We start from the raw sequence: 15,124 nt of genomic DNA on the forward strand, positions 1-15,124 counted from the left end.
CCTGATACAGATTTTAGCTAATCCGGCACTTGAACCAGCTTAGCTTTACTCTTTATGTTATCCTCCGTACCTAGTCTGATACGGATTCACTAATCCGGCACTTAAACCAGCTTAGTAATTCATTTACGCAATCCGGCACATGAACCAGTTACGTAATTTATAAATAGCTATATATATATGTGAATATATATATAGGTATTTATTTATTTTATTATTTATTGATTTTCAAATTCGGCACATAAACCGACTTTGCTTAAGGTTCTTTTAGGCACTTAAACCAAAAGAAAACACTTGGTTGAATTCAGGGTTTGAAATTGAATTAGATGTTTATTAAAAATGTTGTGCTTTTATACAAAATTCTTAACACTAAGCTGGTATGGTAAAGGAGGAAATGCACCTAGTTCCCACGATTTGTTATCCGATGGACTTTGAACATTCAAGGCCAAGGGCATTCGTGGGAAATATGTGCATTACCTATGCTTATACTATTTAATGCAACCAGCAAGCTGATATATGTATTTTGCCATATATCAACCTGCTTCACAAATTTGGTGACTTAAATGTGTTATCACTGAAGCCATGCGCCAACTCATATTGCACCTGTGGGAACAACAGAATTGTCGCAGCGGTTTGCCTATTGCTGCAACTCACAACGAACACACGATAAAAGAAAATGAACATAATGCTTATCAACCTTGCACAGTGGCGTGTGAAGATGATCATGTTACGTCTGGCACGCTGCTAGCGTGCGAATATTTAGTTGTGAGAGCCAGCAACATTGCTAAAAATATTTGATAACACAAATAAAACCAACAACAAAAACAACATAAGAAGCTAATTTAAAGTACTTATGTATACATATAATTAATATAATAATAATAATGCAATTACAATAATTGATACAATTGATTTTTATAATAAAGTTAATATAAAACTTAACAATAGTTTTAAATTTTATATGTATACTATATTATTTTTTATATTATATTTCGTATTGTTTTGTATTCATACTGCATTAGATTTATTTAAAAAAAATGTGTACTGCTCACGTTTATTTGTTAATATGCAACTCAATGTTGAATTTCGTCAATCTTGCTTACTACATATGGTAATTTTGCATAGAGAGAAATGGTGCCTTTAATATTGTTTTTTAATCGTCTTGTCCTTCTTCTTGTTTTGACTACCGGTGATGCAGTACGCGTTTTTTTGCCATCATTTTTTATTTTGTGCAAAAACACATAATTCTTTCTGAAATTTTGTTAAATCAAATTTAAATAAATTAATTTAAAATAATATTTAAATACCCTTTATTCTGTGCAAAAGCACATAATTTCTTTTGAAGTTTGACAAATAATATTTAAATAAATTAATTTTAAAATAATATTTAAAAATAATCTCTTTTAATAAAACGTAGAAAAACATTTTTTGTTGTAACAATTAAATTCAAACGAGAAGAAAACACCTAATAATTCAGTAAATTGAAATACAATATGTTAACATAAATATATTTCAGTTTACACTATAACCAATTTATATCAAATTACTTAAAATTCCAACATATAATTTCAAAGGTATAAATTAAACAACGTACAAATATTTAATTTAAATAAATTTTGAATTTGTTTATTACGATTAAAATAAAAATAATAAGTGGTTTCAGATTAAGGATCGGGGTTAACATCAAGTAGCGTACAAAATTAATATACAGAAATTGAAACAGTTATAATTCTTCTAAAGATTACTTATGCGATTTTATATACAAAAATGTTTATAAATTAAAGATTCAAACTAATCGCACTTTTATCTGTTTCCCAATATGTGGATCATAATGATGATTGAAAAGTCGAGAAAACTACGAAAATATTAAAATACTAAAAACAATAAATCTATTAAATATATACAAACAGAAACGTAAAACAACATGCAATAATTTATTATCTTGGCAAAAGTGTAAAACATAAAAATTAATGAGAAAATTAAGTTTGAACAAAAACAAAATTTGTATGAAATAAATAAAATGAAATAAAATAAATCAAATAAAGATTACTTTGTTAAAAAAGACCACATCGTTATTGAAAAGAAAAACAAATACTCACACACAATTTAATGTAAACATATTAGAATTTAATGTAAGAAGAAAATTACACTCAGTATATATTCGTAAATATAAAAACAGATTAATAGAATCTGAAACCTAGTTTTTAAAAACAGAAAAAGGAAAAGGCGTTTATTTACTTTTTGCGCGTAAAATAATTACACATTGCGCCCTGTTTTTTATTTTAAGAGATTTCTGCAAATAAATGGCCTGGAATACCGTATATGGGACCTTTAATGAACTTTCAGCACATTGTCAATCTACAGCGTAGCATCAATCGGTTTTCAAAATGGATGGTGCTTTAATATATTAGGGGTGTTCACGATGTCTGTGCATCGTTGAATGTGCATCATTGCAAACTCAAGTAATCGTGTACACATTTTGTGCATATTAGTCTTGAAAATATTTAGAACAGCTGATTTTTATTTACGTATTTAACAATGCCAAGAAAAAGAGAAAAGCAGAATATATTGCTCCCCTAGATTTCAAAATGTTATTATTGTTTTAAATAAACATTTTATACTGTTTACAAGAAAAGTTTAAAATTTGCCTTTTTTGTGAACAAAATCTAATTTACAAGTTTTCAATGAACTAGCTCCTTAGAACACTTTAAAATATATATTAATATCATATCAGTATATAAAGCGTTTGTGCTTATAAGCTGTGACATTTGACATATTGTACGAGGGCTGCTATATACATTTCTGGCCTATACAACACTAAGTGTTGCCAGGTGCAATCTGACATTTCCATTGGAAAGGTTGATATTTTTTAGCATAACTTCACTCAGAACGTGTTGTCATTTAATTGTAAATTGTTTTATACGCAGAGACTTGAAAAATTCATCTCGACCAAAAAATGAAATTAACACGTGAACATTTTCGTGCGATAATTTTTCACAACTTTCGACGTAGATTATCACGACAAGAGTGCATTGATGAACTTAAATCTTTGCATGGCGATGAAGCACCATCCTATAGTACCGTGAAAAACTGGTTTAATGAATTCAGTCGTAGCCGACGCTCGCTCAACGACGAATTCCGTGAAGATCGTCCAAAAACGGCCGTTGTGCCACAGAACATTGATGCCGTGCGTAAACTGATAATGCAAGATCGTCATGTGACATACCGTGCGATAGAGGCATCCTTGGGCATTTCTCCCACCAGCATACATTCGATATTGCATGAACACCTGGCAGTAAAAAAGGTTTGTTCTCGTTGGATCCCGCACAATTTGACAATCGCTCAAAAGAAGGCTCGTGTCGACTTGTGCAAAGAAATGTTGAAAAAATACAATCGCGGTGCTTCAAAAGACATTTATAAGATCGTCACAGGTGACAAATCATGGATCTATGCGTATGACCCCGAAATTAAACAAAAAGCAACCGTGTGGGTCTTTGAAGACAAGCCAAATCCAGCGAAAGTTGTTCGTGGAAGAAGAACTGCAAAGTAAATGGTCACCTGTTTCTTCGGCAAAACTAGTCATGTGGCGCTTGAGCGACGAAGGACGGTCACTTCTAAATGGCACACCACAATTTGTTTGCTTGAAGTCTTCGGAGAAATTCGAAAAACGAACAAGAGAAGACGAATCATTGTTCACAATGACATCGCGAGCTCTCAAACATCGGCTCAAACCAACGCCTTTTTGACCGGCCAAAACGTCGAATTGATCTGCCGTACAGCCCTGACTTGGCACCCAATGACTTCTTTTTATTCCCGCACATCAGGAAAAAAATTCGTAGTCAACGATTTTCGTCGCCAGAAGATTCTGTTGAAACATTCAAAAATCTTGTTTTGGAGGTGTCTCAATCGGAGTGGAAAAAGTAGTTCGACAATTGGTTTGAGCGCTTGCAAAAGTGTATAAATCAGGCTGGAGAATACTTTGAAAAACAATAAAACAATTTTTGATGATAAATATTCACATTTTCATTATTAGACCAGAAATATATATAACAGCCCTCGTACTAGGTCATCCAAGCAGTTGACATGATGCAAAAATATATCGTAACAGCTCAATTTATAAACAAAAAGAAAATTTTTTCACTTGAAGAGTGTATTGCTGGTGATTCAGACTATTCTTTATCAGAATATTAACTCCATACAGAAAAAATGCGCATCAGACGAGTAGAGACTCCCGAATTGCTTTCAATCTGCGACATAGCACATACCGAGTACGTGTTGAGCACTGCTGTGCCATATTAAAGGAAAGATTTGCAAGTCTCAAAGAACTACGGATGCCTCTCCATAACATAAAGAGCTATAAGTTTTGCTCCAAATGGATTTTAGTTTGTTGTATTTTACTTAATATATTATTAGAAGATGAAAATACCACAACTGAAAATACGATTGTGCCGGAAATGTTAGCATCATTTAGCAGAAATGGTCAAGTGAAACGGCAAGAACTATTTTTATTAATATTTAATGGTTAAATATAAACATTTGTAGTAAATTATAAAAGAAATAAAAAAAAAGGAAAAGAAATAAAAATATAATACTTAATGTAATGTTATAATTTACACTTAATAATTCAAATAATTTTGCACATGCAACGGTGCACAGACATCATGAATACCCCTATTATATTATTAAATTATTGATATTAAAATAGCCGTTATTATTTTTTTTTAGAGTAGCAAAAAATATTCGTATCTTACGAAAGAAAACATGTGAAGCAAAAACAATGTTCATAAAATCTTCAGAAATAGGTTTTACTCGTAAAAAATTTTAAATCTTAAGTTTCAGTGCCGCAAAATAAAAAATCAGTTTATTGTGAAAGTTGACTGGAAGTATGTTGCAAAATTTCAATTATCTGTTAAAATCGTATGAGCATTTTATTTACTAATAATTTCAAATACAACAATTAATAAAATAATAAAAATATATAAGTTAAAAATGTTTACCATTGCCTTAATAATATTTATTATGCTTTTTTATTTATAAATTAATTAATTTTTAGTGTTCACAATGTTAATATTTCATACTGTACACAAAACAATCAAAAAACATATGTCAAGAATAAACATTCAACATATTTTAAAAGTGATGATAATTTTCAATCAGACTTAATGCCGTTTTTTACAACTCTGAAGGAAAAAAATACGATTATTATTAAACTACTAACTTATCTTGTATATTGCTACATATTTTTTTTTATTTTCAAAATTTACTAGAGTTTTTAAACCTTTAATTATTATTATATATTTTTGTTTGATGTTACTTAACTTTGAAGTACTGATTCAAAAAAAATGTCAACGGCACGTAGTGATGGACTCATAATATAGGTATGTCCCTTCAAATTTATATCTTATTGACGGAAAACACTTCAAACCTCGATATTTAATTTACAAAATAGATAAATATATAAGTTTATAAGGTTTATAAGGTATTCATAAGTTTAGATGAGTACCTTTATTGTGAATATATTTTACCTATAGCTATTTTTTTATAGTTAATTTAAGGTTTACATATTATAATCGAAAATATTTTAGAACTATGATATATATGAATATACAAGTTAGAATTATTATATTAAGTGTCAGTAACATTGCTTTGGATTTCCTCAATATAACCACAGATAAATAATATACAGATTGCGAATGCAGAACAAATAATGGACCCTTTTGATTTCATGGTAGCCAGCTAAAAGCACAATCAGCTTTGAATTGTAGAACAATTAATTATTTGTATATTAAAATATAAAACATAAATAGATATTTAACAACATGGTGTTTATTAACATACATCATGATACCATGGCTAGTACAGGTCATAGTACTGTCTTCACTGCCATAAATATTAATACCATTTGCACTAACAACAACTATGGTTGGGCTACTACCTGTGTTTACTCACCTCATAATAGGCAAACCTCATATATTTGTATGAGACCAGTATAAAATTTCATCAAAAATCAAATTTATAATAATTTGGAAAAGTTGTGCATTGCATGCACACAAAGTCAATCATATATTTTAGAAAAAATGTATACAAAAAGCAAAGACTATTTCTTTGAATTTGTGTGTCCATTCAACACTTCTTCGTGTTTAACTACTATTGAAAGCCCTTTCCTCTCTATTTCCTCTTAACCCAAAAGAAACAAAATTATATAAATATAGAAACAAAATATTGCACTTCACTGATTGCCCTTTCGTCTTGATGCAGCAAAATGATCGAAGCATAAGTTCGCAAAACAGAAAATTGTCATTATATAAATCACACAAGCACCCAAACTAGCAATATGAATAGAAAATATGGCAACAATTTCTATACTATATCACACACCTTCTCATACGCACATTCAACAGCTCTTTCGTGTGTTTCGAACACTTAAGATCAAAGAAGATAAAGAAAAGAAACTGAGAGTTACTCGAAAAATTGTGTATAAATTTTTCTGGATTATTCAAAAAATATTCAAAAATTTTGTGTAATGAGGTGAAAATATTACGCAGTACAATAACAAAAAGCCTAATGCTACATAATGGCGCGTGAATATTTTCCCCACCCGGACCCTGCTACTTTGCCCACCCGGTCCCTACTCACCACGATATTTGCTAAAGTAAGAGAGGTTTCTGAGAAATTTCGTTGTTTGTTTTGGTTTTTTGGCATTAAAAATCCGTTACGAGAAAATGCGCCAAAGTTGCAATTAAGTGCACAAATACCACATTACTAAAAGAAAAATAAGGCGGAATTTGTTTTCAATTGTAAAAGCATTAAAAAAAGGTAATTATTCCAGAAAAATATATGAATTATTAGTTAATTAAAATTTATTTACAATTGAAATGGAAGTGCGTACTTGGATGTTTAAATTTCAAACATCTCTATATTTTTCCAAAGGATTATCGAAGGTATATTATTAATTAAAAATAACGCAATTTATTGTTGTAGAATAAAGTAAATATATAAATGTATTAACACATTAGAAATTTAGATGTGTGCCTAATTAGTGTATATAATAAACTACGAATTAAGTTGTGCTTTTATTTTTTATTTTTTCCATAATATACTAATAATTATAAAAAAGGAAAAATCCTGAAGAGAAATTAAAATTATTAATTATACTTTGATTGAGTGTTGTTATTATATATACATATATTGAAAAATTAGAATCACAATTTTCGGATCAGTTCGATAGCAGTTGCTATAAATTAGGTTTAGCGCAACATTTATTTAATAAATTAGAAAACGTTCATCCCTATATATGTTGCTCTAATTGCAAAATTGAAACTCTTCTATCTTTTTTCATTAAAGTAAGAATTTACTTCATTTTAAAATATTTCAATTTCTTGAATTTCATATACAAAAAACATTTCACCTTACTGAAAGGATTGCTTAAAACTACAAAAAATATGTAGTAGTAAACAGTATATACATTTTTACGATTTTCTATATTGAAAAAATTTGATGCACAAGCAAAAATTGTATTACAATATACCAAACTTTTTTTGAATTTTAAAAAATTATATTAATATTAATCTTTTTAAAACAAAATATTAAAACAATGCAACCTAATACTCGAAATGTATGAACACATACTAACTTTTCTATTAGATGGTCAGCATATATATAAATATAGTACGTATATGTGCAACATGATTAAAACAACTTTTATTTTAATAAATACGATACAATTTTTTTAACTTTATTAAAACAATTTCATGACTAATTATATATACATATTTACATATATCAATAATAGCTACTTTATATTTACTATTGATTTTAGTTTACCAATTCTTCATTTATATTTGATTTATATAGCGCATTTAAAACTTTTATGTAAATTGAAGTAAAACTGATATAAAAAATCATGCCTATATTTACTCATTATAATCGTATTAATATATACAATGGATTTTCCAAGAACAATAGCTGCGTTTCAGCAAACATGATCCGCTCAATGATCTGAATCATCTTTGCTGAAGCGATACGGATCACGTTTGAAAATAATTGGCAACGCATGAAATATGCCAGTTGGGTTTGTGTACAAAATTTTTTGATTTATGTGAATAATTTTGGCGCTAAAAAAATAAGTGAGAAAATTTTGAATACAAAAAATCTAAAAACTTGGAAAATAAATAAAATCTGTTGAAATGTCTGAAGTATGAAATGTAAGTTTTTATTTAGTATTTACTTAAAAACTTAAATTTAATTCTATAGTAAATAAATGAAAATTGCAGATTCTATTAGAATTATCGAGCAAAAATGACTCCTCCATTTTCTTTTTAAACACTAGTCCAAGTGTATTAAGCTCAAGGGATGAAGTGCATCAGCATGGATATAGTGGAAATTTTATGGAAACGATCAATAATTGTTCCGTTAAAGATTATTTGATTGGTATTTGCGCATAAAAAATACAATTGCTATATTTTAATTATGTTTCATATTTTAATAGATTTGTTAATAAAATCCAATAAGCAAATACAAAATAACCATGGTGGTCACAATCGGAAGAGAGCAATGAAGGAAATTTTTATATATTTTTGTGGTATATGGCAAATATGAATACTTTTCGTGAATTTGGTATTTGTTTTGGCATATCAAAAGCTTCTGTATGGAGAATAATTGAAAGAACTAGTGTTTAGCTTATATCAATTGCAAAATTTCCGTTCGTGATTGACAGCACACATAAATGCACCTCACCATAGCAATTAGGCTTATTTCAAACGGAAGCATGAATATAGCTTAAACTTGCAAGCAGTTTGCAAATAAATGTAGATTTGTTTATAATTTTACTACACCATTGCATCGCATTGCCAACCTCATTTGCATTAAAATACGTTCCACTTTTATCTTTTACATACATTCCACAGTGAACCAGAAAGTGAACCAGATCAATTGCTGGTTCACCCCATTGTTTTTGTTTTGCATGTAAAATTGAGCGGATCATGTTTGCTGAAACGCAGCTAATAATTTGTACTATTTCTTCTAATTAGAAGAAATGGCTACATGCTAATATGCAACCACAAATGTAGTAAATATTTAAGTTATAAGCCACACCGTTTTTAATATTTGACAATTCAGTGTATGGTAAATAAGTAAAAGAGATTTTCTTTGCGATATTACACAAAGAGACACCATTACTCAAAATTTCCTCTTAGTTTCTTTTCTTTATCTTCTTTGCTTAAGATCATTGTGTTATACACAGCCTTTGTTTGTCTTAATTGTTCTACAATTCAAAGCTAATTGTGCTTTTAGCGTCTACTCGAGCTGGCTACCATGATATCAGAGGGAGAAATTTTTTTGTTCTGCATTTGCAATCTGTATAAATCTTGTCTGTGATATAACTTAAACTCAAATTATTACGACTGCGACTTATTACCTATAACTGTTGAAGTTACTCTAACGTTTTTTATTTTATACTGTTTTATATTTTTATGGAAATTCTGTGTTTCCTTTTCGTGTCGTTCCTTTAAAAACTCCACACATGGTTATTGTACAATGTCAGTACTAAGGAAAAAGGTAAACAACAAGGACGTACAATGATTTAATGCACTTGTCGGAAGAATATTATTTCAGAAAACAAAAAATAAATAGATTGAATAATTCGGATTCTATCGTTTTAATTAACCGTCTTAGTTTTAATCATTATGCTTCTTGTTTGCATTTTTGCAAAGTGACCCTTCTTTAAGGGTGTGCGGCCCTTCTTTAAAGTTGTTTTTACATGTACCACTTAAATTTAAATATATGAGATGTTTTATTAATAATAACTATATTATATTAGGCAACAATATATTCGCAATATTATATTAACAATTCATTAACAAAATAACATATTAAGCAAATTTTATTAATAATTTATATATAAGTTTAATATTATATCAATATGGAAGAAACAAAACTTTTTACATAATTCTCGTAACATCAAACCAACTTTTTTCAAACAAAAGAGTTTTAACTCAGAACCATACATGTTTATCCAGTGATCAAACAAAATCAAACCCACTTGCAACGTATAAATGTGCGGACAAGTACTCCGCACAGCAAGCGACAGAAATTCGTAGGTGCTACTGTTAAAAGGGGAGAGACGAAATGTGATACAAATGTATGGTGAGATGAGCTGCAAAATTCAGCCGCTCATGCAACCACTTTGGCAAATCATCATGTTGGATTCGTATGCATGCAGTTGATATTCGAGTAGAACAGAAAATTACTCTCATACAATTCCCACTATATAAATTTCTATTTCTGATATTACGAACGGGAGAACACGCACATTATTTTGTTCATATGCAACGTATGAATGTGCGGCCAACTTCTTTGCACACAAAGGGGAGAGACGAAATATAATAGAAATGTTCTGTGATGTGAGCTGCAAATATATGCGCACAACTAACAAATATAACAGCTAACAGAAGCAAATTGATTGAGTTTTCAGAGACAATTATATTTAATTGTTTTTGCTAAAACTTTAAAAATATATATATGGAAATGTAATAAATAATAATAATTGTTGATGTGAAGATACTTAATAAATTTATATACCTATGTTATTTGACATTTTGCAAATTATGTTAGGGTGTTCACCGCACACCTCCGCACCTTAGAGCAATCGTCACTGAGACTGCGCAATCGATTTTTAACGGTGTTAGCAAAATGTCGCGGTAAAAAAAGGTGGAAAAGGCAGAAAATAATTAATTAACTATTTGTGATTAAAACTCAGTAGTAGATGAACACGATGAAGCTGAAACACAAGTGCCTTAACTAAGGTTAGTTCTGCAAAGTTTGAATGCACTTGCTGATGTAGTGCAAAAATTAAAAAACAGTAATAAAGAACTTAATAAATTTAGTAAAAAATCGAAGCTAAGTAACGAAAATAGCCGAAAACATATAGATGAAATGCGGGCTCAAATTACCGTCGCTAGCTCTGATCCAGTCGATTCGAATAGTACCATTCATTACCATCAACACAAGCTATAAATACAGTCAAAGATGTACTTCTCCACCAGTAGTAAGCCAGATGCAGTATGAGAATAAGTTGTATAATTTCCCATCATTCGCACGCAACCATTATTTGTGTCAAGCTATAACGATACTACTGCTATGAACGGATGCAGTAATATACAAAATCTTATATGCCTACAAATATGCTTTGCTGATGAAGTAAGAGAAGCAGTGTTGTCTATGTTAATCTTTCTACAAGATATTCCTGAAGTCATTAAAGAACTTTAGTTTCGCTTCAGTAGACCTGATTTAACGGTTCGAGTACAAATTAATAAGATAAAAGTAATTTCGTGTATAACGGTTAGCAAAATAGAACAGCTCATACTTTTAACCTCTAAAGGACGAAATATTTTGGACTTTCTAACATCAGCTAGATATACCATCTTTCAAACCCCGTTATGGTGGAAAAATTTGTATTAAAACTGCCAACAAAATATGCATGAACTCTATCATCATATATAACGATTAAAGAATTTGCGGATTAGCTAAGTGAAACAGCGAAAATAGTTTGCTTAAGCCCAGCCAAACAAAAACCCATGCTGGCATAAAATGCTCTTTTAATATAAAACGCCCTATATGTGGTTTCGTGCTTGTGTAAGGGGCACAACATTGCTTCTTGTCAATAAAAAAGAAAGTGTAGGATTAACCAGTGTAAGAAATCATCGCAGAAAATAATACAGTATTAGATAAAGCATTGAACTGTTTGTTAACATGTCAAGTAGACGATATCAGTAGCTCTCTATTTGAGATACTGCCGGTAAAAATGTATGACCCTAATGGAGCGGTGAGAGTTTCAGTAATGGTAGATGGTGGATCTGCCGTATTGATTATGGATTTGTAGCGACAACATTTATACATCTCAGCAATGGTATTTCACAAATTGGATAAGTTCTTCTGAATATTGAAGGAGAAGCTTTTTTAATATATATATATATATATTATATATATGGCACTGTTCTTTTATTTAGTTTAATAAAAAAACCATCGGAGTTCATGCTAGTTACAAATGTCCGCTATATATTGATAACACCTAGGTGATTTAACATGCACAACACATAGTTCTATAAGACTTGCATCCTTTTCAGCTCCTTGAAATGAAAATTTTGGCCGGTCGAAAGTGATTGATACCTTATTAAGGCTAATATTGATGACGAACTTGCCATCGAACATACGTGCTGTCATTTCAGTTAGCAGCGACTGTCTGGACAAAATTGTTATCATGGCTAATAGAGTCGGCGAATCGGACGACGCTTGTTTGGTTCAAGAAGTAGGTTTATCGACAACATCCATAGTAATCGCTTTTTCGCTTCACTAGCAGATATCGCAAATAATGAAAGAAGTAGCCGAGTTAAGAGCTGAACTCATACGTTCTCACAGCCGTGCAGATTTCGTAACCGAGGAGACAGTGTGCAGCATAAAATTAAACATCTGTCTCTAAAGACGATACCAGACAGACATGAGATATGAGAGTTAGAATTAGTGCTATTTTACTCAATTCTCAACAGGAACGCTCTCCACACCAGTATTTATTCTTATTCGCAGTGAACAAGTCCTCAATCAAAATTATGGTAGAGAAAGGCTTATATTAAATTTGGGTTTAAGTTGGAATTTGTAGACTATCTGTTACGTGTCCAGATTGTGTGTGTGTGGCACGGTGGTAAGCCCGGTATTCTCGTTGACATTAATGTGAGTCTTTTACCACACTCCACTACACTTGGAGAGAAAAAGAATATTCTGCCAAAACTAATTTAAAAAGGAAATAAAAATCACAAAAAAATCAAAGAAACTGAAGAATAACCACAAAAAAAAAATGATCTTTAGGCTGTTTACCTTTAAATTTAACAGTATCTACCATTCCTCTCTATACTGCTGTCCTTTAAATGCCAGTCGGTTTAGACCTGCTCACCCCCATTACTTTTCCAAAGTCACCGTTGATCTGTAATAAAAGTTTCTAACAAATTCTTTACAGCTCCCTTTTCCGATTAGTAGGTGTCTAACCCATTTACATATAAACCTATACCTGTCCATTTATTCACGTTCACCGGTCACCCAAATTTATTGAATTTAAGGCCTCATGGTTAAAATCTCTTGTTAAGTATTACTCATAAACATAAATAATTTATTTTTTGTCTTTTGCTGACCAATGCTAAAATACATGTAATTTACATTTCTGCTGATTACTGCTTCTTTTGATAATTAGGTCTAGAATACTTTTTAAATAATTCATAGAATTTGAATCTTGCTGATTATTGTATGTGTGATTTTAAGTTGTATTTTGCTTATTATTTTGTGTCATATTAAGTTGTATACTTGCATGCTGTTATTTATTGTTTTAAATCAGGGCATAAGTGCACTATGATGTAGGTCAGTAAATTTTTGCACGTTTGCTTATTCTTTTTAGGTGATAATTTTAGTAAGCAGTCATAAGCAATTATTATAAGAAAAATGTATATGTATATATAGATAAGTCAATTATTCAATAAAAAATTCGATTACACAAAGTCGAACCAAACTCATCTCTTATTTATTTTACCTTTTCATCTAAATACTAACGGGTTTATGTGTTCGCTGGTATATTCTTGAAAACAAAAATACAAATATACCGTCCAACAGGTTATATGTGCTTGATGGAATTTCGGTATACAAATACCTATTGATATAAAATTGAGCATAAACGAATCACCAACATTTTTGGTGACCCCGACTTCATTGTCCTATTAGTACATTAAATAGGAACTGTATCATTATGGAGCATTTGATACACTGATCAACCAACAACAAACTCTAGGAGCTGATATCGAGAGGATAATCAGCAACTTCAAGAAGGATTCAGCCGCTAGGAAGACTGATCGCTATTTCAAGGATGGGACTCAAAGGTGGTCTGAACAATGGACGACGTTAGATAAAAACCACACCACTTTACTGTCATGTGAAGCCATGGCCGAAAATGCAGAAGACCAATATTTCAACACGGGTTACTATGACAGGATGACTAAATTAAAAAAAAAATATTTGGATATTTTTAACAGAGCATTAGCCGAAATTCAAGAGGTAGAAAATGCTCAGGAGAAGCAGCCAAAGCAACTTCAACGAAATGAAGAATTATCAAGAGTGTTGCGCAATCAACGAGCGCTCATAAATGTCATTGACAGAACCAGTCAAGATATTGAAATAGCAAGCCAAGAATGTCGAATCGAAGTATTTTATTCTTGCAAGCTTGTTTTAATAGAAAATTATCGCAAAGCATTCGATAAAAACAATGAAAAAATATGGAATTCTACATCAGAAGAATCCATTGAGGGTTACTCCTGGGAATTGTATTATGAAATTAATCAAAAACTCCAAAACATGGAGATTTGTTTGAAGCTCAATCTAAATTCATCCAATTCTCACAACCAGCACAATTCAACAATTCAGGCAGTTAAATTACTACAGTTAACAATTCCAACGCAAACAGCGTTTGAACTAATGATTGTTCAAACCAATCGGCAGCTGGTCACTATGAAGGAGCCATTTCAATTTATTGAACAAAGATTGCAATCAATACAAACTATAAATAATAACGCATCTGTTAAAAAATGTCAAAACAGTAGCCACAACTAATAGTGCTCAAGTAAAAATTGTACATTGTCCAATATGCAAAACAGAAAATCATCCAATTTATTTATGTAAGCAGTTCCTGGAAGACACCCCAGCTAAGAGGTCAAATCACATAAAATCATTGCAACGATGTTTCAATTGTCTAAAGAGTGGCCACTTCACAAAAGACTGCACATCAAGCAGTTACATAAAATGCTGAAAAAAACACAATACCTTACTGCATTTAGAAGGCACGTTTGAACATCAATGATTAAAAAGGCATCCATCCCAAAAAATCCTGCATCTCTGTTCTCCAACAATCACAATACCAAGAAAAATTATGTGGTATTAGAAACTTCACGTGTTGTCGTTAAAAGCAACAATGGAAGATAAATTGAAAGCAGATCATTGTGGAATTCTGGCTCCCAATTACTGATTACTGTTCAAATAATTAAGAAATTAAGTGAAACCTGAAAAAGACCTTAGCATGCATAGAAGGTGTGAGATAAAA

At 30.7% G+C, this 15,124-nt stretch overlaps 1 protein-coding gene across 1 annotated transcript in view; it reads right to left on the reverse strand.

Moving 5' to 3' along the window:
* The window catches only part of LOC119662231 (B-cell lymphoma/leukemia 11A), an 18,117-nt gene extending 5,228 nt beyond the window's left edge, over positions 1 to 12,889 (reverse strand). The window contains exon 1 of the mRNA XM_038071811.1: positions 12,865 to 12,889. Within this exon, the coding sequence (XP_037927739.1) occupies positions 12,865 to 12,889 (25 nt within the window). The remainder of the gene's footprint in view (positions 1 to 12,864) is intronic.
* Between the last annotated feature and the right edge of the window lie 2,235 nt (positions 12,890 to 15,124).

The sequence above is a fragment of the Teleopsis dalmanni genome, chromosome 1 (genome assembly GCF_002237135.1).
Source record: "Teleopsis dalmanni isolate 2A chromosome 1, ASM223713v2, whole genome shotgun sequence".
NCBI classification, from domain to species: Eukaryota; Metazoa; Arthropoda; class Insecta; order Diptera; family Diopsidae; genus Teleopsis; species Teleopsis dalmanni.